The sequence below is a fragment of the Thalassophryne amazonica genome, chromosome 6 (assembly GCF_902500255.1).
Source record: "Thalassophryne amazonica chromosome 6, fThaAma1.1, whole genome shotgun sequence".
NCBI classification, from domain to species: Eukaryota; Metazoa; Chordata; class Actinopteri; order Batrachoidiformes; family Batrachoididae; genus Thalassophryne; species Thalassophryne amazonica.
Window position 1 is genome coordinate 81971924 of NC_047108.1, and position 21928 is coordinate 81993851.

General features: G+C 42.2%; 1 protein-coding gene across 1 annotated transcript in view; it reads right to left on the reverse strand.

Annotated features, from left to right (window-relative positions):
• slc9a8 (solute carrier family 9 member 8) overlaps nt 1–8020 on the reverse strand; it is a 66704-nt gene extending 58684 nt beyond the window's left edge. Inside the window, exons 1-2 of the mRNA XM_034172603.1 lie at nt 7725–8020; nt 5613–5794 (exon numbers count right to left, since the gene is read on the reverse strand). Of these exons, the coding sequence (XP_034028494.1) occupies nt 5613–5794; nt 7725–8014 (472 nt within the window). The 5' untranslated portion in view covers nt 8015–8020. The remainder of the gene's footprint in view (nt 1–5612; nt 5795–7724) is intronic.
• Between the last annotated feature and the right edge of the window lie 13908 nt (nt 8021–21928).

Sequence of the window (21928 nt, forward strand, 5' to 3'; positions counted from 1 at the left end):
TAATGATCCAGATCTGGAAGAGAGTAGGGGTATTGTTGGACCAGGGCCATCCACCAAAATGGACTAAGATTTGAAATCAGGTTTGGGTCTTAAATTTAAGTAGACTGTGGATGCTTGGCCATTTGTCTGCCCTTCTGGTTTAATTTTCAACATCCAACAAAATATAAACAAACATAACACATGCAAACTAATGGCAAAACAAAAATCTCATTCCATTTTCAAAAAAGTTATAACACCTTTTCAAAGAAAAATTATCAAATAAAAGTGAACAAAACCTAAAACAACAGCACATTGTGTTCATACTAGTATGAGTGTTAAACTTGGTTTATTGTTAAGATGCTTTCTTAATATCATTTAAAATGTGCCTTACATGGTACTTCAGTGATTATAGTTGACAACTTGTTTCATAAAGTGATTGCCCTAACGCTCGCAGATCTACACACGAAATTTCTTCTGGATTTTTGTTTCACCAAATAAAACCTAGTAGACTGCCTAGAAGTGTGATAAGATTAATAGAACTTTGACTAGAAAAGTCTGACTGCAACTGTGTTACAACAGAATTTCTTGACAAAGCTGCTTAAACATAAAAAGTACACATACACTGAAAATAGTATGAGATTGCACACGACAGGTATTACTGTCTCAGTGTCAAAACAGAAACCAAGCTAATAAAAGTACTGTACTCAACCATAGCTATACTATGGATATGAGAATTACCAATATACCCAATTGTGACTGGCCCAAGGCAACAATTAAGTAAACTGAAATTTATACTTATAAGGTTATTTGCTGCACTTACTATTTGACTTAAGTGTAAACACTTAAGGACAGATTATATTCCATTGTACACTCCAGCCCCCACCAAATAATCTAAAGCACACTTTTTTGTGTGTTTGTAAAGAGAGGAATTGTGATCAGGTGAAAGATGCCGACTAAGGTTCTGAAAGAAGAGCAAAAACGGCTGCTGTGGGTCTGTGCTTCATTATAGAGCTGCGCTCCTGCCACCACACATAGGCTAGGGATGGAGAGTGAGCTGCGACATGATCCCTTACTGCTCTCAGCACCGCTGCTTACAATGCACCTTTTACTATTCCTACACATCTGAAAAATATTTAGTTTGGGTTTTCTTTTCACAATTACTCAGTGGAGCAGTGCCCTTGAATGTTTTCCATGAATGAATGGAACGCTGCAGTTTTAAATGGCAGAATTGTTTATCATGACATCACAGCGCTCTCAAATTGTTGCTGAGAACACTCCGTGATGGAAAGCTCTGCTCCTTTTCCAGCTCCCCCCACCCCCAAACACACCACCACAACGACTGAGGGTGTTGGCCTGCTATAGGCAGGTAATAGCAGCTGCGAAGAGGCAAGAAGTGATACTGGCTTTGCTGACTTGCTAGTCAGGAGTCACAGGTACTCCTTGCTGATGACACTGGTTAACTGGAAATCAGATGCACTTATCACATGTGTCAAACATACGATTGACACATGCTGATTGTGCAATATTCCCCATACCTCGTGCATGATGGCCATGCCGCTTGAATGTGACAAGTACGACACCCGCACTATTTCACCAACTTTCCCCTGGATACCTGTGGCACACATGTAGGCTGCCACTCCCTGCAACCTGTATGTGTTCACCCCATGTGCGGTGAGTCGTGAGACAGGCTTCAGTTTAAAATGTGGATTCACCATTCAATGGAACACCATTTACTAAAATACAGGGCTGAACCAAATATCAGCAGATGAATGAAGCTCTGAAATTTTTTTAAAGTAGAATTGTTACGCACAGACTCTGTGATTCGTGTTCCCTGCACTGATAACAGCATAGAATTTGTATAGCAAAAATATAGACAAGTAGGTTGGGTGAGTGAATCAGTCATTCTCAGCTAACTGTGTAGACAATAGTTAAAAAAAAAAAAAAAACAATAAACCTTATCTTGTAACATATAATTAAGATGAAATGATAACATGATGGTTGACTTTGATGCACCAGATCAATTGAAAAAGCAACTTTGTATTGCATATGCAATATCCCGTAAATGTTTCCGACACATGCTGGATGGATTATGAAAATTTAGGAAGACTTGCAGCTGAACGTATATATGCTTTGCCTGCCACCTGACAAACATTGAATATTTCATGTGCTCATTGGTGGTAGCAACCACAGGGAGAAAGATGATGTCCAATGTGTGGGAATATACCATAAATACAGGACACACTATTACAACCAAATGGGAAAGCAAAACCAGAAATAAAGAATGAATAGAATGTATGGCTGGGGATGATATTAGAACATTTAATCAGTACTGCAATTACTGATGGCAAACTCAACACACCCCCAAAAACAGCATTTTCACAATGTTATCAGGATAATTAAATTGTGAATGAGCATCCATATCATCACCCAATTTGAAAGAAAGAAAGAAAGAAACTTCTACAGTAGCAAGTATTTCCACAAAGCGTCATAAAACATGGATTCATGATATTGATCAAAACAAGAGCTTACGTATACCCCTTCAACCAGTAGCATGATTTCAACATGCAAAACAAATTTTTACCACTACGATGAAACATGGATTTTAGCTGCTAGCATCAATGTTATTGACTTCTTCCCTTCATCTGCAGGCTTTTTACCCTTAGGGCCGAAACCACAAAAGACTTATAGTCAGATGTTCAGCTGTCTCTGCCAAATAAATCACGTTATAGAAATGCTCTGTTTTTATGCAGGTCTGCTCAGCACCGTAAATCCATTTAATTCTTGCATTTCCTGGATATGTTCCTGCTTTTCCTCGCTGGTTATTACTTCCAAATATATCTGCTGTGGGCCCATTATCATTAAACTGCCAAATCAATTTAATGTTTGACTCGTGATGAAGTCCATAACTGGTCTGGTACCCACAACATCTCTAATAATCTCATAATCAGAATCCAATATTATTATAATGAACTCATTCCTCATGTTACCTTTCATTTACCATTTTCTTTTTCCCCTTATATGCTAATGTTCACTGTATCTCACTTCTTAGTTTGCTGCAACAAGTCTGATCATACATAAACTGATCTAAAAACAAGCATTTTCTTGTTTCAAACATGTTAACACTTAGAGTCGACTTATTGCTCAACTGGAAAATAATCTTTCTGTATGAACAGATAATTTAACAAGTATTAAGTAAATTTATCCTCAAAATCAGTGTTTATTTATTTCTTGTATTTCAGCTCAAAACTTTTTGCAGTACATGGCATTAAAAAGAATACCTGATTGATAGCTTGGCAATTCACATTGATCTCTACTGCTGTGTGTGCTCAAATAAGCATAGGAAGTCAAGTCACATGATCGGTCATCTAACAAAAGACTAAAATATGCCACTTTCTGCATATATGCTACTGAGGGTTTTGTGCTTTCTCTTGGCAAACGGTTTCATTCTTTTGAGCAGTGGTGGGCACAGCTAACCAAAACGTTAGCTTCGATAACAGATAATCAGCTAGCTGAAAAGTTATCTTTCATAAAGCTAAACCGATAAACCACCCAAAAATTTATCAGAAGCTGCAGCTAACCGATAACTTCCAGTATTGTCTCCAGTACACTTGCTACTACTAACAAGCTGATTTTGAGTTTTAACACCACGATCGTTTCTGGTAGTATCAAAGGCAACCACAGACCCAAACAATGAGTCAGCACTTCTGTCTTTGTGCGTCCTGCCCATTGCTGGAAGCTCCTGTTTACTACATAGCTTGCAGCAGTGAAGCAGTTGAGAGGAGCAGCGAAGCTCAACTCTCTGCTCAATAGCAATGTCGCCATGAGGCGGAGGTCTTGGAAAATAAAGCAGTGCTGACTTATGGTTTTGATTTATAAATAAAATTAATACTGAATAATAACTCCATCGATGTCAATTCTGTCATTTGTACAAAGTTAAAATATAACATATATCTTTTAATTTTAAATAATGCACTAATTCTGAAGTTTTGTAACAAACAGACAGATACCAAAGGGATTATGGGTAAAATGCGCCTCCACTAACACTGATTGGTTGACTCATTCATTCTATGTAAAAACCAACACATTAATATGAGGTGTGTGTGTTGGTGTTTACATATAAATGTGCTTTTGTAAAATATGCCTTTTTTTATTTGTAAAAAAAAAAGCCATTTGTAAAAAGCCAAAAAGTCAAGTTGTTATTTGACAACCGTCTGATATATTGGGGCAACTGTTTGTTGTGATTTGGCGCTATATAAGAAAAAAGTTGATTGATTGATTGATATAACCAGGGTCAAAATAAATAGAACACCGCCATCTACTAGCGTCCAGATGCTTATACTGCCATGAACACAACTGGCCAGTAGATGTCAGTAGAGACCGTGAAAACTTGCCAAAACAAAATTCCACATAATCCATGTCTGCTATGTTTAAGATGCGTGGAATTTAATAAAGGTGAACTGAATTTCAGACATCTTATATATATTACTCTGGAACAAAGACAACAGACAGCGTTTGACATAAACAGGAGTTATAGGAATCGACTGCAATGATTCCAACTGAAAATAATGGAGAAGCAACCTGGGCTTCTTCTGGCATTTTTACATAAAACAAACACAATAACAACATCTATAAACCCAGAAAATATACTCACGAGAGTTTTAGGCACAATATACAAAGGGTTTAACGCTGTTGTTCATGTGGAGCCTGATCAGAGCATCTCAAATGCATTTCTTCTGTCGTGAATGTACTGAGATTACCTATAATGCACCTGGACACAGCATGTCCACACTAAAACCTTCACAATTAGTGCATTCCTTTAAAACTAAAACATATATCTGATATTTTCACTTTATAAAACTTCAGACATGACGTTAATTTAAATAACTTGTCCGAAATTAGTTTGGTGAAAATTTTAACCATAAGTTAAAACTGTATGCCTCTGGATGACTTGGGTGATATTGCCATCATATCAGTATGGGGTCAAAAGAAATAAGCTTTTTTTTTCTTTTCTGTGACCAATTCTCCTTTGCCTGCAGAGGTTAGAGCGGTTTCTTCTGGAACCAGCTCTCCTCTGTTTGCAGAGGGTAGAACTGCACATCTACTATTAAACATTTAAGAGGTAGGTAGTCAACTGATTTTAAACTTAATAAATGTTTGTAACTGTAAAGCTTTGTTCACCACGCCTCCAAAAATATGTTGGCGGTCTAAAACGTATCCGACCAAAACTTATCGGAAGATAATTGGTCCAATGATGGTTTTCAAAGTTATCTGAAAAGCTTAATACGATAAGAAAACATTAGCTTAGATAATTTGCGGATTAGCGGAACTGTGCCCACCACTGGTTTTGAGCGCTTATTTTTGTAGTGTTCTTCATGAAATGAATGCTTCTGAAGATTTTCAGGTCATGCATCAATCAGAATTTGATCAATCAGAATTTGATGACCTGCAAATATTAGTTCATTCTCTATGTACTTTCAAAATTATGGTCCAAATGGTATAGTTTGTAGGCAAAATAGGCCTCTAGACAAATTGTCTTTTCCTTGGTTGACCAAGACATGTTGGATCTTCCCCAATTCTGATCTTATGAGCATAAACAAAAAAAAAAAAAAATCCGAAAAAGAGAATACACCAACCAATAACCAACAGACTGAAGAATATGGTCAAGCCATTGGACTGCTCTTCTTCCTGAGCCTTAACCCCTGTCTGTACAGGCAGGATCGGTTTGGGGTTTGGGGGTGGCAGGGTTGTTGGCTTGACAGTAGATGTTGTTGATTGGAGAGTGTCATTGCTGAAGGTATCAGTGTCATTTGACTTACTGCAGAGACACAAACAGGTGATCGTAACAGTGGCGTGATTGCATAGTTAAAAATCAGTTTTTAAGGGAACAATAGCAAAATTATATGGTCTTTAAAAATTTATGTAACCATTGACAGTAACAAGGAGTACTAAGTTCTTTTTCTTCTTCTTGTTGCCATGAAAATATGTTGATTGATTAAAACTAGCTCTGTGGCTGCTAAATCTTCTGCGATGTGGCCATTTAAATTTGAGCAGTGCATTGTGATGCATCTCACTAATTAAAGGGAAGTGAACAAAAATATGAGAGTTCTGTGCATTCATTCCAATCATCCCATAAAGATTTACAAAAAAAAAAACTTTTTTTTTCGAGATGCTGGCAGATTCTTTGTTGATTTGACATGGAATCACTCTTTTGGCGAACTGCCTACTCAAGACAGATTTATAATACAGCAGTAGGGATGGGTATTGATAAGATTTTATTGATATCAATACCATTATCGATTCCACTTATCGATTTGATTCCTTATCAATTCCCTTATCGACACATCTTGTGAATTTTCTTAGTACTAAGAGTAGGCTTTACAGGTTTCTATGTCAACAACATTTTATTGAGTCTTAAAGTAAATAAATGAAATTGGCCACTGTATCCTGAAACAGAAAATGTGTAGTTTTGTCAAAAGCATTTCCTTTGAGACATTACTGGCATAAAAGTCTTTCCATACGTCTGAGCTGGATGAAATTCATAAAGGATGCAGGACATCTCATTTTGGGAGGAAAAAAAACATTTTACTCTGTTGTCTGTGTTACAGAGTTTGGGAGGAGGTGTCATTTGATTTAAACGGCGAGTCGCTTTGAAGTTATTAATCCCGACGGGACTCTGTCTCGGCAGAGAGCAGCGCAGCCTTTGGAGCTGTGCCAATGGAACAAAGGACGAGTCTCTTTTCTTGACTGCAACAAGACAAGCATCCCAGTTAGTGACTTTAATCCAAACAAAAGTGACTCACGATTGACATATTTTAATGCCTTTGAGAGGGGTTAAGAAGTGGACTTGCTGCTTCTGAAGAATAGCGAATCAAAGAACGAACGCAGCAGCGGATCGAAGCACTGCTTCATTAGTTCAAGACTGAAAGCGGAGTCACGCTGAAGAAGCGGTTGATTACAGACCCGCTGCAGGGTATCAGCGTAGAGAAATGATCATTTTCCCGACAAACACCCTCAAAAACAACGGCCGCTCTAAAGGACCAATAAGGAAATCGTTAAGCAAAAAGGCTATGTCAGTGGATCGAATCATTTCTTACCAAAAAGAACCGGTTCTCAATACCCAAGCCTAGATAGGTGCAATTTATACTCCAATGTGATTTATAGTCCAGTGAATAATGTAAAAATGTTTAGTTTTCAGAATCTGAATAGGATGGTTAGATTTTCATTTTTCTGAAATGCATAAAAATTTGGAAATCTGGACCACAGCTTTCCACACTTCTGGAAGTCTTACATGGTGGCAGAATTCTAATACGGAATATTTCACATTTGTATACTATATGTAACACTGACACATGCAGGCCTAATTATATGAGTTATTATAAATTCAACAGCAGAAACGTAGAGTGCCCGGTTACTCAACGCAAGAGAGAAATATAGCCATTAGATGGTGGAAATATGGACCACAGTGGAACCACTGTGTATGTTTGAGCAAATCCAAAGTGCCTGAGGGATAGCTACACGTGATACGTCCGGATCCAGTCCAGTATATTAATGGTAATTTATTTTATTTTACATTTTCGTGCACAATAGCATAAAACATAATGTGCGGTAATATGGATAATTTACTGTATCATAGTGAGAAGCTAGGAGGAATTAATTTTGGAAGCCACTTTAACAGAAAAATTTAACTGGTGCTGTGGATGGTAAATTGTAAATTACACAGAAAAGAGAACATTCAGATAATTCACCTGACAGCTGGCCCATCTTGGTTTGGTTTGTTTAAGTCGATTCCAGCCTCTGTGTTTGATGTTTCTTGTTTGGACACATCAGATCCTCCTTCCGTCTCACGGACATTCAAAGAGTTTTCCGCCTCAACTTCGTCTGACACGAACGATTTTAGAAATAACAATAAAACCGATAATAAATAAACTTTCCACATGACACTTCTCATTCTCAAACCTTGTAATTTGGACTCTTCAAGTCCGAAAAAAATATTTTGTAGTAAAAAACGCTGGCAATTCCATGACGACTGTTTCATCAGGATTCTACTTCCTGGTTAAGTGTTTGCTGGGAGTTGTAGTTTTTAGGTGTCATGAATATGTGTAGATGTGACAAAAAAGCAAGTAAATTGAGTTTGATTAATTAGCGGCCATTATAAAGTATGTAAAAGATAAAGTAACAGAATTAATTTTGAAATTTAAAAGCTACAGTTGTTATGTAAAACCTAAACAAACCTCTTTTACCCCATTTCCCATCAGTCATTGCGGTTGAGTATTCCCCTGTTGCTTAATGGGTGTTGTAGTTCCAAATAAATTTTAAGACATGCCAGAAACACTGACGCCAGGTCAGAATCTGTCAGAATGAAGCGCATTATTATCTCCACCAATGAAGTTGGAGGAGGTTATGTTTTCGCCTGTTTGTTTGACAGCAGTCTGGAGCCCACAATTTTTCATATAACGTTATGAAATTTTTACTGAAGATTCATATCCTGATAGGCAAGAAGTGATTCAATTTTCAAGGTCAAAAGGCAAAGTCAGGAAAAAAATTGGAAAACTGGAAAAATTCCCATCTTTAACATTGAACTAATTTTCACAATGTCATAACTGTCAAAAATTATCACATTTCTTTCATGTTTTAGAGTGTTAGGATGGTATCCTTTATCCTGGTATCTTTAAAAGTAATGTTTACTGTTTCGGCACTCAGGCAAAATAATTTCCTTTGAGATTAATAAAGTTCGTTCTTATCTTCTTATCTTATCGATTCACAAAGTTTGATCTGGATCTGATCCAGATTACAGATTTTGTGGACATTTCAGTTTAACATTAAAAACCCTAATAACAACTCAGCCACATGGGGCTTGCAGCCAGTGCATTCTGAGTGCCGGTCCCAAGCCCGGATAAATGAGGAGGGTTGCATCAGGAAGGGCATCCAGCGTAAAACAAGCCAACCCAACTATGCAGAGTCAGAATCGAATTCCCATACCGGATCGGTCGCGGCCCGGGTTAACAACGTCCGCCACCGGTGCTATTGCCCAACAGGGTGCCAGTGGAAATTGGGCTACTGCTGGGCGAAGACGACGAAGAAGAGGAGGAAAACGTTGCCACGAACAGCGGGAGAAGAAGAAAACTAGAAGGGTGGAAATGAGAGTGGGGACTTTGAATGTTGGTAGTATGACTGGTAAAGGGAGAGAGCTGGCTGATATGATGGAGAGGAGAAAGGTAGACATATTGTGTGTGCAAGAGACCAAGTGGAAGGGAAGTAAGAGCAGGAGCATCGGCGGTGGGTACAAGTTGTTGTACCATGGTGAGGACAGGAAGAGAAATGGTGTTGGGGTCATTTTAAAGGAAGAGTATGTTAAAAGTGTGTTGGAGGTGTCAGGAAAGATGACTTTAAGCTTGCTTTCAGCTTGTTTTCATCTTGGAATATAATACGTGTCATGGAATTAATATACATGCTGTTGGATTAAACTGCACAGTGTTTGGTACCTTCCAGGAGTAAGTGAGGTCATACCGGACTTTTCCATTGCAAATGGGGAGACCCACGGAATGAACTCGGTGGTGAAGACGAGGGAATATGTCTAAGAATGATTCTAACATGACAAGTATGATCAAATGAAGTATTAATGTGTTAAAATTAAGAGTTGATTAGAAAATGTATTTTACGAATAAGTGAAATGAATGATTATATGAGTTGTTTTTCATAAAGAGTGCAGAGTCAGAGAAAAAGAGGAAGTGAAGAAGATGTCGCAAGCAGGGCAAGAAAAGCTGATGTTAAACAACTGATCAAATGATTAAAATGTTAGTAAAATATGAAATTAATAATAAGGAATGAGAATGTTTGTATATGATCATATGAATTGTTTTTTATGTAAAAGAAAGTTGTAATGAAATGATTGAATATGATTGATGTGATTTTGAAGAAATGATTTAAAAGAATGAATTCTCAGAAAAGCTGAAGTGTTAACGGAAAAGAGGAACTTGAGAAATAAGTTACTGGTAGGGGCTGCGGGGATTTCCAGTAAAGCAGAAGGAGAAGGGAGGAGGTTTTGAGTCAACAGCGTCCCCATGATAACCAAGATCATCTGAGGATGACTGGAGTCAAGAACATATATAACCTGTTGAAATACCAGTAAACGGGGTTATTCTTCCAGGGAGAGGTGCTGTTGACACTACTCCCCTGCTACGAGGAAATCACAAGACTTGACCATCTTGTGAGCATCAATTGGAATCATGGAGTGAGAGGATTGGAGCCATAAAAGATCATTTGAGAGAGATTTCAACTCCTACTCAGGCCATTCAGTCACGGAGTAGCAGAACAATGGAGAATAACCACTGGCCTTAAGTCTGAGTGGGGAATGTTCAACGATTTCTCTCTCAAGGAACATCACCGCATACCAGAATGGATTAGATCAACTTTTGGTTGATTGAAGATGGAATAAATTCTTATGTGGATTAACTTCCTGAAGGATTACAACATCACACAAGGATCGTGGTCAGCTAACGACTAATAGCTGATGAAGAGGAAATCAAGTTCATCGAGCTGGGGACCCTAACCTCAAAAACCTCCTTCCCTCACTCCTAGAAAAAATTGTTAAGAAGTCAATCCAGTCCCAGTCAAAGTAAGATCAGTCAGAATTATTGAATTAAAAACAAAAATCTCTGCCAATCATTATTCTAATTATACTTGAATTACTGTTGTGAAATTATCACCATATAATCTATTTTGATTATGTTATTGGCACTTGCAAAACCTGCAATAAATTTCCAAGCATGCAGTTAAAGTGTTAAGGCTCGGACATTGGATTATTGATGCTTCTTAAGGTGTAAAAGTTAAAGTTTATTGGGTGTACAACATCAAAAGGCTCTAAAAGGTTAGTCTGGTTTTTAATGAAAATAACACATCCTGGGGACTCGCTGTACGAGTCACTAAATTTAAAATCTAGCGACATTCCAACAGCCCTGATCCATAAGAGGAGAGCTGCCGTTAACGGACGTGGCCGGTTCGTATCCTGGTTCCTGAGAAGGCTATTCGACCGGGGTGCAAGATCAGCTTCAGCGGGGTGGACGTCCGGATGGAGGCAGTGAGCAGCTAGACGAATCTCCTCGCCACCAGCTTGAACAGCCTTTGTGCAGCCCTGCCGGGTAATACCCGTGGAGACACGAAGGTCGGACCCCAGAGACGGAGAGCTGGTTTTGTACACAAACACACTCATCAGAGGGTGAGCGTGTGCCGTGTATCTAAAAAGCGGGATCTGACACGTGGCGCCCGAACAGGGACCTGACGAAGTGTAGTCGGGTCCGAGGAAGAATCCTGGCCAAAGGAGAGTCTTTGCCATTGGGTAGGTGGAAAGCCCCTGAGTGGATCACCAAAGGAGACAGTGTTGTGGAGAGTGTCGGCTGATGGCCTGTATAGGTCCAGTAACGGCTTGAAACATATCTGTCCTCCAGAGGTGTGAAAATTTGGAGGCGACCACCAGAAGGACGAAGTAAAGACAACAGGAGTAAGTATCCCAGGGAGCTGGGATCAAGGACGAGAAGCAGACGTGTCACTGCTGGATCGTCTGGACTGGGACGAGAAGCAGACGGGGATAGCCTGCTGGATCGTCACGAAACGACGAGGAAGGGAAGCAGGCGAGGGAGCCTGCTGGATCGGAGCAGGTATGAGAGTATACCGTGCAAAATGGTGATCTACAAGAGAGAATAGGATCATCAACCCGTGAGGTTCCTGAGGGGAGAAGTGGGAAAAGGAGCAGCTGATTTGGAGTTAACCTCTGGAATTAGCGCTGAATAGCCAAGTAGTCTGTCACTCATCCCTGACTCAAGGCACCAAGAGAGGCTTTGAGAGGCAGACAACTCGAGACGACAGTGGTGGAATCGACAATCTCAGCAACCGAGAGAATAAAGGGAGGACAATTATTACGAAACAGTAAGGTTAGTATTAACAATAAGCAGTGAAAATATGGCTGAAGGAGAGCCAGGACCCGTAGCAAACCCTGAATCCGAACATGAAGGGAAAAAAGAAGTGGATTTTCGGCCACACAGAGTGGTATTGTATGAACGAGGATATGATACTTGGGCAGAAACAGTTCAGAAATATGTCATAGATCAAAGTGTGGAAACTGATGAAGAATGTTTCAAAGAAGATATGGCAGGAACTATACACACATTAGGGATATATTATCCAGGTAAGCATAAGGAGGGGCAGATCCTGGCCGTTTTGGAGAGCCCACCAGTCCCAAAGGACAAAATGGGGGCCAGAGAGTGGCTTGAATGGTGGTGCAAACTTCTCGGAGAAGAGTGGAAAAGAGGACAAATCACCACCTTAATAAGTCCTGAGAAAAGTTATGACTCCGTAGTAAAAATGACAGCTGGGTTGTTGGAAGTAGAGACGGTCCTGGTTGATGTTAAAGCAAAATCAGCGTCCGTATATGCTGACTTTAAGTCCATGGCAGAACGGCTAAAAGGGTTAGGAAGAATGCTTAAGGAACAATATCCTATAATGGAAGATATGAGTAGAAGTCAGATCCTCAAAAATGAAGACGAAGGCAAGATAGACTTCCAGGCCGAATCCGAACAAAGTGATGAGGGACACAACCCAGAGGGAAGTGGAGATGAATCGATATCCCCGGGAGGTCCTAATCCTGGGGGAAATGGTCAAGAATATAAAAGCCCGGACCAGCTCCACACAAGCTTTGACCCAGTGTGGCCAAATTTGCCCTTGGGAAGTGTGAGAGGAACAACCTCAACAGTTAGAAAACAGACAGAATGCCTGGTTGAGCAGGATAAAAGACGAAGAAGTCTTCAGGGAGTGTCTGGACAGATATTCCATCAATCGCCGGAATGTGGGCCCAGAAGCTTGGGACAGCTTAAAGCTGAAGAATGTGTTGCTGGACCGAGTTACCATATTAAAGAGGAAGGGCGTTCGCAGGAGATCTTTAGAAAATCTAAAGCAAAAACCCACCATGTATATGCTGAATCTGACTACATGGAGGAATTGGACCCTATGCCCGAAGGAACCAAAAAAATGGTGACCCAAGATGGAAGACGGGCATATCATTATTTTGGCAGTCCTTGGGATATAGATGGAGATAGTCTCATTGTCTTCACAAATCCCAGACTGAAAATTGCCAACCGAAAATTCCGAGCAAAGCTCAAGGAGCGGGCAGGCAGAGAATACCAAGAAGAGCTTAAGAGTATAAAAGGGAAAGGTCTGGACAGAAAACCGATGGTGATAACAAGCGCACCACAAATGGCTTATCATGCACTCATACATGTGCCCTTTGAAAGCTACCCAGGGAGAAAAAATTCAATCGAATACATGGAGGAAATGCTGAAAACTCTGGGAACAGCTATTGATTTGGCCAAAGAACGCCAGCATTGGTGGGTGGTGATATGTGTGGATGGATTACGATCTGGACATATGACATGGGAAGAGGCAGAAAAGGTTGCCATGGCAGCCGTGAACCTACACATGCGTACCCCAGGAGTGTGGGGATCAATGAGAGAAATTGTGGTGGTCACTAGCAATGAGCAGGAGCAAGATCGAGTGAGAAGGGCACTTGAAGCGGTAAACCTAGGACCAAATAGAGCAGGTCCAAGGAAGAGTGCAGTTGGAGCAAGTGGAGTGGCAACTAGTCCCCTGCTAGTGATGCAGTCCATCCCCACGGCGACAAGTGATAAAAGATCAGTACATGCTGTGGGAGTGCAGCAATTAAGGATTAAAACCCCACGACCAACATTAAAACGAGTTACAAGTGGGCTATCTATCAGACTATCATACACCCCACAAGCTCCCGATCTCGGATGAGAGAGCCTTTCCAGGCTCCTCCACCGGATAATGGAGAAGAGGATCCTATATTCATTCCTCTACCTGTCGGAAATACCGAAGCAACCGGGTCACCCCGAAGGTCAGAACAAAACAGGGACCCACAACCACAAGACCCACGTCCTTCCCATGAATCTGATATGGATGAGGACCAGGAAAGAGAGTCTGAAGAGGAGATCAATCCACAAGACTCGGAAGAGGACGAACCGCTATCTGTGGTAGGGGAAAGAGAAGTCTCACACCCAGAACTATGAACTGGACGCTACCGAGGACGAAAGAAAGAAGTTAGGGTGTATAATGTGCGTGTAGCATCAGAGAGAATTGCAAGAGATGTCAGGGTCAACCCAGTGGAGACCTGAGATAAGCGACAAACCTATGCTCCAGAAGTTGGACAAACTGGGTATGACATCCCAGAAGAGTGGATTGAGCGACAAGATGAAAAGAAAACTCTCAAGGTAACAGCTACTGTTGGAGAGTGGGCTAATATACTAATGTGGCCCTTCTATCCTACACTGACTGCCTGTAAGGAGTTAACAAATAACTTCAGAGTCGCCTATTTAGACGTTGCCCATGATGTGATGTTGAGAAAACTAAAAACAGCAGCTTTACGCTGGTCACGACAAGTGTTGAGAGAAATTAATGAAGAAAATCTGGATGATGAGGGAGAAACAATTCCACCATCGTCAGGATTACAAGCGAGCCTCCCAAATCAGGACTTTCCTGCTGGATCTAGAGAGCAAAGTCTGCCAGCAATTCAAGCTGAAATTCAAGCAGACGGCAGGGAATTCCGGGAATTCAAGAAATTAAAGATGCTGGTGAGAGAGAAAGAACCAAATGAAGACCTAAAGGACTATTTGAAAGAAGTGTGGCCCCTTATTGACAGAGCTTCTAACAGCGAAGAGGGTAAATCTATGTGGCTGGCCCAAGTTACCAGTCAACCCATCAGTCGGGGTGAACCAGCACGAAACCATTATGCCAGGTTAGTGTTGGAAGATCCCTATGATGAAGATTCCCATATTGCTCGAGTTAAAGCTGGACTAGACAAAGGTCAAACATTAGTTCAAGTTTGGCATGGGCTAAAACAGACGATTTTGCCACAACGCTATGTTAGGGCACTGAGAGAGGTCACTAAGGGAAGAAGAGGGGAGATAACCTTTGTGAAAATGCCCATAGATGGCACTACAGTCCCACAAATGGACGCGGTGGTAAAGAGCTGGGATCTGGAGCAGCAGTTCTATGAAGAAAAGAGAAAGAAGGAGAGCACACGGAGATCAGGACAAAAACCGGTGGGAGTGGAGAAAAGAAATTCAGTGCCTAAACCACCACCTCCTCAGCCACATCAAACACCACAGAGGAATAATCAAAGGCCTCCAGTTGGACAATGGAGCTCTCGGCCGAGAGGTCCACCACCTCCACCACCACAATCGCGACCTACACCTGCACCTCGTAGTGGTGGCTATCTCCCTAAAGAGGAGTATGACAAATTAACTCCAGAACAAAGGAAAGCCCTCCAGGAAGTCCGCCAAGCCTCAGCGGTGGCTGGAGGGCAGAAGAAGTAATGGCTTCGGAGGCGCGGGTCACGCTAGACCATGCCTACTGGGAGGGGGACAATATCTACACTGATGTGGATGGAGAACCGTACCTGGTGGACGCGGGAGCAGAGGTGTCCATGACCCGCAGAAGCCTCGAGACCAAGGGACACCTACTGATCCAGTATGCAAATGCGGCAACGGAGAAAAGACCATTTGGAATATGGAAAGGGGTAGTCTGGATAAAAGGCCCCTTTAATTTGATAACAGTCAAGGATTTGAGAGAATTGCATCGGCCCAAAAGGCTTTGAAATCTGATAAGACGACGAGTGAAAAAATTACAAGCAAGAGTTGTACGTATGGATATGACTCCAATTGGAAAGAGTCCGGTAAGCTGGTACAAAGAAGTGGATGTACCAGCTGTCACAGAAGAAAAGATTGAAGAAAGTGATTTCTCTGAAGCAGGGAAAGAAAAATTGAGGGAAATTATCTCCGAAGCTAAAGTAGCACGATTTAAAAATGATTGTGGAGATTTGGGGGCTAAATACATTCATGTCATCGAAGGAGGAGTACATCCACCGGTGCGACAATATCCCTTGAACCCTGGAGCGGTTGAGGAAATGGATAAAATAGTAAAAGAATTGGAAGCTTTGGGGATCATTCGAGTGGAATTGAATCCGATCACTAACAGCCCCATCCAAGCAGTTAAGAAGCCAGAGTCGGCAGGAGGAGGCTGGAGACCAGTAATCAACTTCAAGTCTCTCAATCGACGAACAATAGCCAATAGAGCGAGTTTGATAAATCCCCAAGGAGCACTGAAAACGCTCCAAATTAAGAGATACAAATCATGCATTGATCTGGCAAATGGATTCTTTTCCCTGCGATTAGCAAAACAGTCACAAGGGAAAACAGCATTCACACATAAGGGGAAAAGTTATGTGTGGCAACGACTCCCGCAGGGATACAGAAATTCACCAAATGTGTTCCAAGCAGCAGTAATGGAAATATTAAAAGATCTGGGAGTAACAGTCTACATCGATGATGTGTTTATCGCAGATGATGATGAAAATGAACACCTAATGCGGCTGCAAAAGGTGATTCAGAAGCTCACAGAAGCTGGATTAAAACTCAACCTGAAGAAATGTCAGTTTGGACAATTCAAGGTTAACTATTTGGGATTCCAGGTATCATCAGACCTGGGACTGAGAAAAATTGAGTCAGATTAAACCACCGCAATCTGAGAATGACTTGCAGAAAATATTGGGATTGTGTAACTATGTGAGAGATCACGTTCCATACTATCAGAGATACGCAAAGCCCCTTTATGCTCATCTCAAGAAGAAACCTAATGGACAAGAGCAAAAGCAATGGATTTGGACAGCTACAGATCAGGATTGCTTGGAAAAGCTAAAGAAAGCCATTCAAGACGCAGTTAGGCTGGAGCTGCGTAGTCTGACTACTCGTCTGCTAGCCGAAATAAGCTGTGAAGAAGAAGATTCGGTGGTAAAAGTGAGCAATGAAGGAGGGGGTATGGTAACTTTGTGGAGCTATACTCTGTCTTCAATTGAGAGAAAATATCCACCGGAAGAAAAAGAACTGGCAGTCCTGACTAGATATTGGAGTGCATTAAAAGAACTTGCACAAGGTCAGGGAATAAAAGTTATCACTCAAAGCCAAGTCCACCGGTTCCTAAGGAAAGGAACTATTGAGAGTACTAAAGCCACAAATGCCAGATGGGGAAAGTGGGAGGACATCCTGCTAGACCCTGAGCTGGAAATTGGGCCAAAACAGTCGGCGACAAAAAAGTTGCCGAAGGAGAGGCAACTCCCTATGGAGCCATACAACTGGACTATGTACACTGATGGGTCAAAGAAGGGTACAGACAATATAGCTTATTGGGGCTATATTCTGAAGTATCAAGATAAGGAGAAATATCGTCAAAAAGGTCAAACGCCAGGGAGTGCCCAAGCCGGAGAAGTTACAGCAATACTGGAAGGACTCTTGGAGTTAAACAAGAGGAGAGTAAAAAGGGCTAAAGTGATTACAGACAGTCATTACTGCGCACAAGCCCTGAAAGAGGACTTATCCATTTGGGAAGAAAATGGATTCGAGGGAGCTAAGGGGAAGCCTGTAGCTCATATGGATTTGTGGAGGAAAATAGCCGAGTGGACTTAGATGTGGTACATCAGAAGGCCCATGTAAAAGAAGGTGCACATTGGAGCGGGAACAAAGAAGTGGACCGCTACGTGCAGCTGAGAAAAGTCGTCATTGTCGGGATCGAGAAGTGGGAACAGACACCCAAGGGAAGGGTAGTTCCAAAAGAGTCCGTGAAAGAGGTGGTGCTGGCCGTACATGAAGCGCTTGGCCATGCAGGCACCATTCCCACACGGAAGGAGCTGGAGAAGCTGCAACTTTGGATTCCGAGAAACCAAGTCTGCCGAGTCCTCAAAGACTGTGAAGTATGTGGTCGATACAATGCAGGACGACGAGGACAAAGGGTGGATGGTTTCACCATAAAGAGTACTGTTCCATGGGGATCAGTATGCATGGATGTTGCCGGGCCCATGGGGGTGACCGGTAAGAAAGGAGAAAAGTATCTGTTGGTGCTTGTGGACTCTATGTCGGGCTATGTGACTGTTAAGCCTGTGAGAAAAGCCAACGGCAGCAGTGTGATCAGCATGTTGGATCAAGTGTGTTCAAATCTGGGGATACCTAGGGAGCTGAGAACGGACAATGGGACACATTTCCGTAATGCTCAGGTCGACCAGTGGTGCCAGAAAAATGGAGTAATGAGAATTTACTTGCCCCCATACACTCCTCAAGCAAATGGAGTCGTGGAAAGGGCTATTGGACTGGTGAAAAACTGGATTGGGAAAAATGCTAACACGAGGGAACGGAGTACTAAGGCCCTGGAAATTGGACAGGCCCTGAATGACCGCCATCGTGCCAGCAGGCCCACCCCTTCGCAAGAACTGAACCAATGCCCATTTTCAACACCGGAAGTGGGGCAGAGTCAGACTAAAAGGGACAGAGAACCAGAACCAAAGATCCCATTTAAGGTTGGGCAGAAGGTGTGGGTGAGAGCTCGAGATCACCTAACCAACACTGCTGTTAAACCTAAGTATGAGACCACAGATACAGTAGTGAAGATACTGGACAGCAACACAGTAGAATTGAAGAAGAAGGGAATCCAAGGAGTGGAGCAGCTGAAGCCAACTCCTAACTAGACGAAACCAGGAGCTAAACATGGCCAAAAACACCCAAGATCTTCCACCCTTCGTCAGAATGGCCACTGTCAATGGGGTGGTTGCCTTAAGAAGAACAAAAAAATGACCTCTGGGCAGGCAGAGCCCTGAGGAAACTATATCATGCAAAGAAAGGATTTTTATCTCATGAAAAGGAGTTATTACAATGGAAAAAAGTTGAGAATCACTGTGTGATTTGCCGCGAAGAAGTACCGCTGACGGTCCTATGGTCGGGACCTGGAGTTAGAAAAACCCCAATTCCAAGTGGGGCAAAACAGGAGTTCAAGCAAATACTTCACAAGCCGGTGAAGGTTTTGGATGCACTAGTATGTGGGTTATGCCGACTAGCCCAGTTGCCAAGAATGGTCTTTTACACCCAGTGGGACATACGTGGAGACAATGTGGATATGCAGGTGTGTTCATGCTATTGGAATGGACATATGATCGAGTATTGCCTGGTGTGTAAAGCAAGAACTCATATGGGAAGACTACTGCATGTGGCAAGAGCAGAAGGATGGCAAGTGAGAAGGTTTTTGGACCCCCTGAGGACCTTTCACACCGATGAAGCCTGTTGAGCTAATCCTGCAGCAACAGTTGCGCTTGATCAAGCTGAAGGGAATCAAGGCAGCTGTGACGTGAGTCCAACGGCACCAAGTGTCTATTTGATGTTGGAAACAACTAGAGCAGGAGGAAGTGACCAAGCTGCAGGAGGTGGTGAGCGAAAGCCGTCTTTGTTGCATGAAGCTATACATCAAAGTTGGTCCCATGGTCCAGAGTATGGGCAAACTTATGACCCTCCAATAGACACAATGCAAATTCCACTGGTGTTCAGAGTGTATAGAGATCCGGAGCGACCCGGATATACAGACATGTTGGGAGGACTGACAGATGATCAACAGCAAAAAGCCCAAGAAGAAGGATGGATCGGCCCTTGGGAATTGACAACTTGGGCCAAATTGATAGAAGAAGTTCTAAAGAATCCAGAAGTTCTACTGGAAGATGCAGAAGAGGTGCCACAAGAAAAAGGGGGCAGAGAAACCCTCATGTATTATTTTACCACTGGACTAGACGCCTGGGGAAATAAAGCGGCAAAATCGAAGAAGAAGTCAGCCGAGTACCACCTGACACCTGAAGAATGGGTGAGAAAGAGGAGGATACAATCTATGGGGGGAGTGGCTAGCAGAGCGGACACTCCTAGTAGGCCGGACCAAACAATTAAGGTGCGGCTCACAGTGCTGATGGTGTTGGTCCCCTATGTGGGGGTTTACTCTGTCGGAGCACATGCTGACCTCCTGGAGGAACAGCAGCAGTCGTTATACCAACCGACTCAAGGTGAGGAAAAATCAGGAAAGCCTCGGAGTCGCTGGATGTTTCCCTCCATTTTCCGCGGGATAAGGAAGAAGTAAAAAGAAGCGGCTGTTTGCAAAATGTCGCAAGGACCAGATGTAAATAGAGTACCCATTATTAATAATCAAGGAAGACTTGGACCCTACATACAATGTGGCCTTGGTGCTGAGAAACTATACTTAAATTGGCCAGAAAAAGATTTTGATGAAGAAGATTGGGAACTAGCATCTAATGGATATTATGTCTCAAATTATGAATATAAAAGAAATGCCGACTTAACAGAGACAACAGGACAAAAATTACTTGCTGAACGAGTGCTTAGCGAGGAAAGTCTGCGGCGTTGGTACATAATAGGACACCGAAGAATACCCCAATCGGTTCCAAGATGTCCAGACACCTACCCTTGGATATTAAATGTGGTTTACCTACAACTCAAAGACCTGAGATTCACAGTGAGATGGGGGATTAATTACATTGAGCCACTCCAAGGAGTCTATGTTGAAATATACCTTAACCAGTGCTTGATCTGGACGACAAGCCCTAATATGCGATGTCAATTGAACAGACGACTGCAAGACCCAAGATATCATGTTTTAGATAACCAGACATTAAATTTGAGAGTTATCGATCAACCCCGGGCCTGTATGAGCTGCCTACCCCCAACCATACCAACGATTTTTGTAAATCAAGACTTCTTCTACCTGTACAAAAGAGGAGTCTGGAACTGTTGTCAAGCAAGGAAGATTCAGCTTCAAATTGAGCCCAAGGATCAAGAAGAGAAGCCTATAGTTCCCCTTTATCTAGCCTTATCACAAACCAGGTATTCTGGAAACCAGTTTTGGCAGGATTGGCAAGATCTATGGAACTATGTACCCCCACATCAGGTACAGAGGATCCCTGAGGGACCCCTCCCTAAACCTGACAGAATAATTGTTACGATGTGGAAGTGGGTGTGGAAAGGAATGGATTCAAAACTTAAGCACCCATCTCCCATCTACACTCATCTCTTTAAGAGACAACAACTATTCCCTATGGTGGTGCATCTTGGCAGAAAGAGAAGGAGACCGATGGCGGAGTGACAACTCACTCTGAATCATGCTGCGGACCTTCAAACTGGATGAAAATAATGTAAATAGTCTACGATCCGGGCATGGAGGACTTACACCATACTTGGAATTACCCTACAAGAAAATATGTTTAAACTGGCCACAAAAGGATTACAAAGAAAAAGGATGGTTGCTGGGAACAGGAGGATACTTTGTAGATAATGATTCATATAAAAGGACTGCTGACCTTGCAGAGCCTGGAATATACACTCCTCTGGAAGCTATCGTGAACAAAGTTGGACAACACTGGAATTACCCTGGGGTCGGATGGAAGTTTTACCCAATTCCCCGGTGTCCAGACTCATATCCCTGCATCTTGAATGTAGTGCATGTACAGAAAAGGGGCTACAGGTTTAAAATAAGGTGGGGACCTAATTATGTTGATCCATTACAGGGAATGTATGTGGATATTTGGCTTGGATCTTTCCAGATTTGGACCAGTAGTCCCTATATGTTTAAAAGACTTCAACTACAAGAGGCACGTTCAACTTTTTATTTGATTGAGAACCAAACTTTGCCAATATGCATGACAGTACAGCACCTTGACATCGAGAAAGGCAGAAGTCTCCCACCTATTAGAAGTGGATGGCGAACCAGAGTACTAATGGGGCTTTGGCAACCCCCAAAGGCTATACTGATACGACTTAGCATAAAGTCGGGAAGAGGACTATTCCGGAGATCGACTCCTCTGTACTCTGTGATGGCGCAGTATGTCTACAGTGGAACGGCATATTGGGACGCCTATGAGGATATCTTGCACCTACGTAGAGAATTGAATCCTGCATCTTCACAGTGTTTCTACACACCCCAGGGACCACCGCCTGAAATGAAGGAGGTGACAGTCGTCACTTGGAAATGGGCGTGGCGAGGACTAGATATTAGACTCCCATGGCCATCTCCC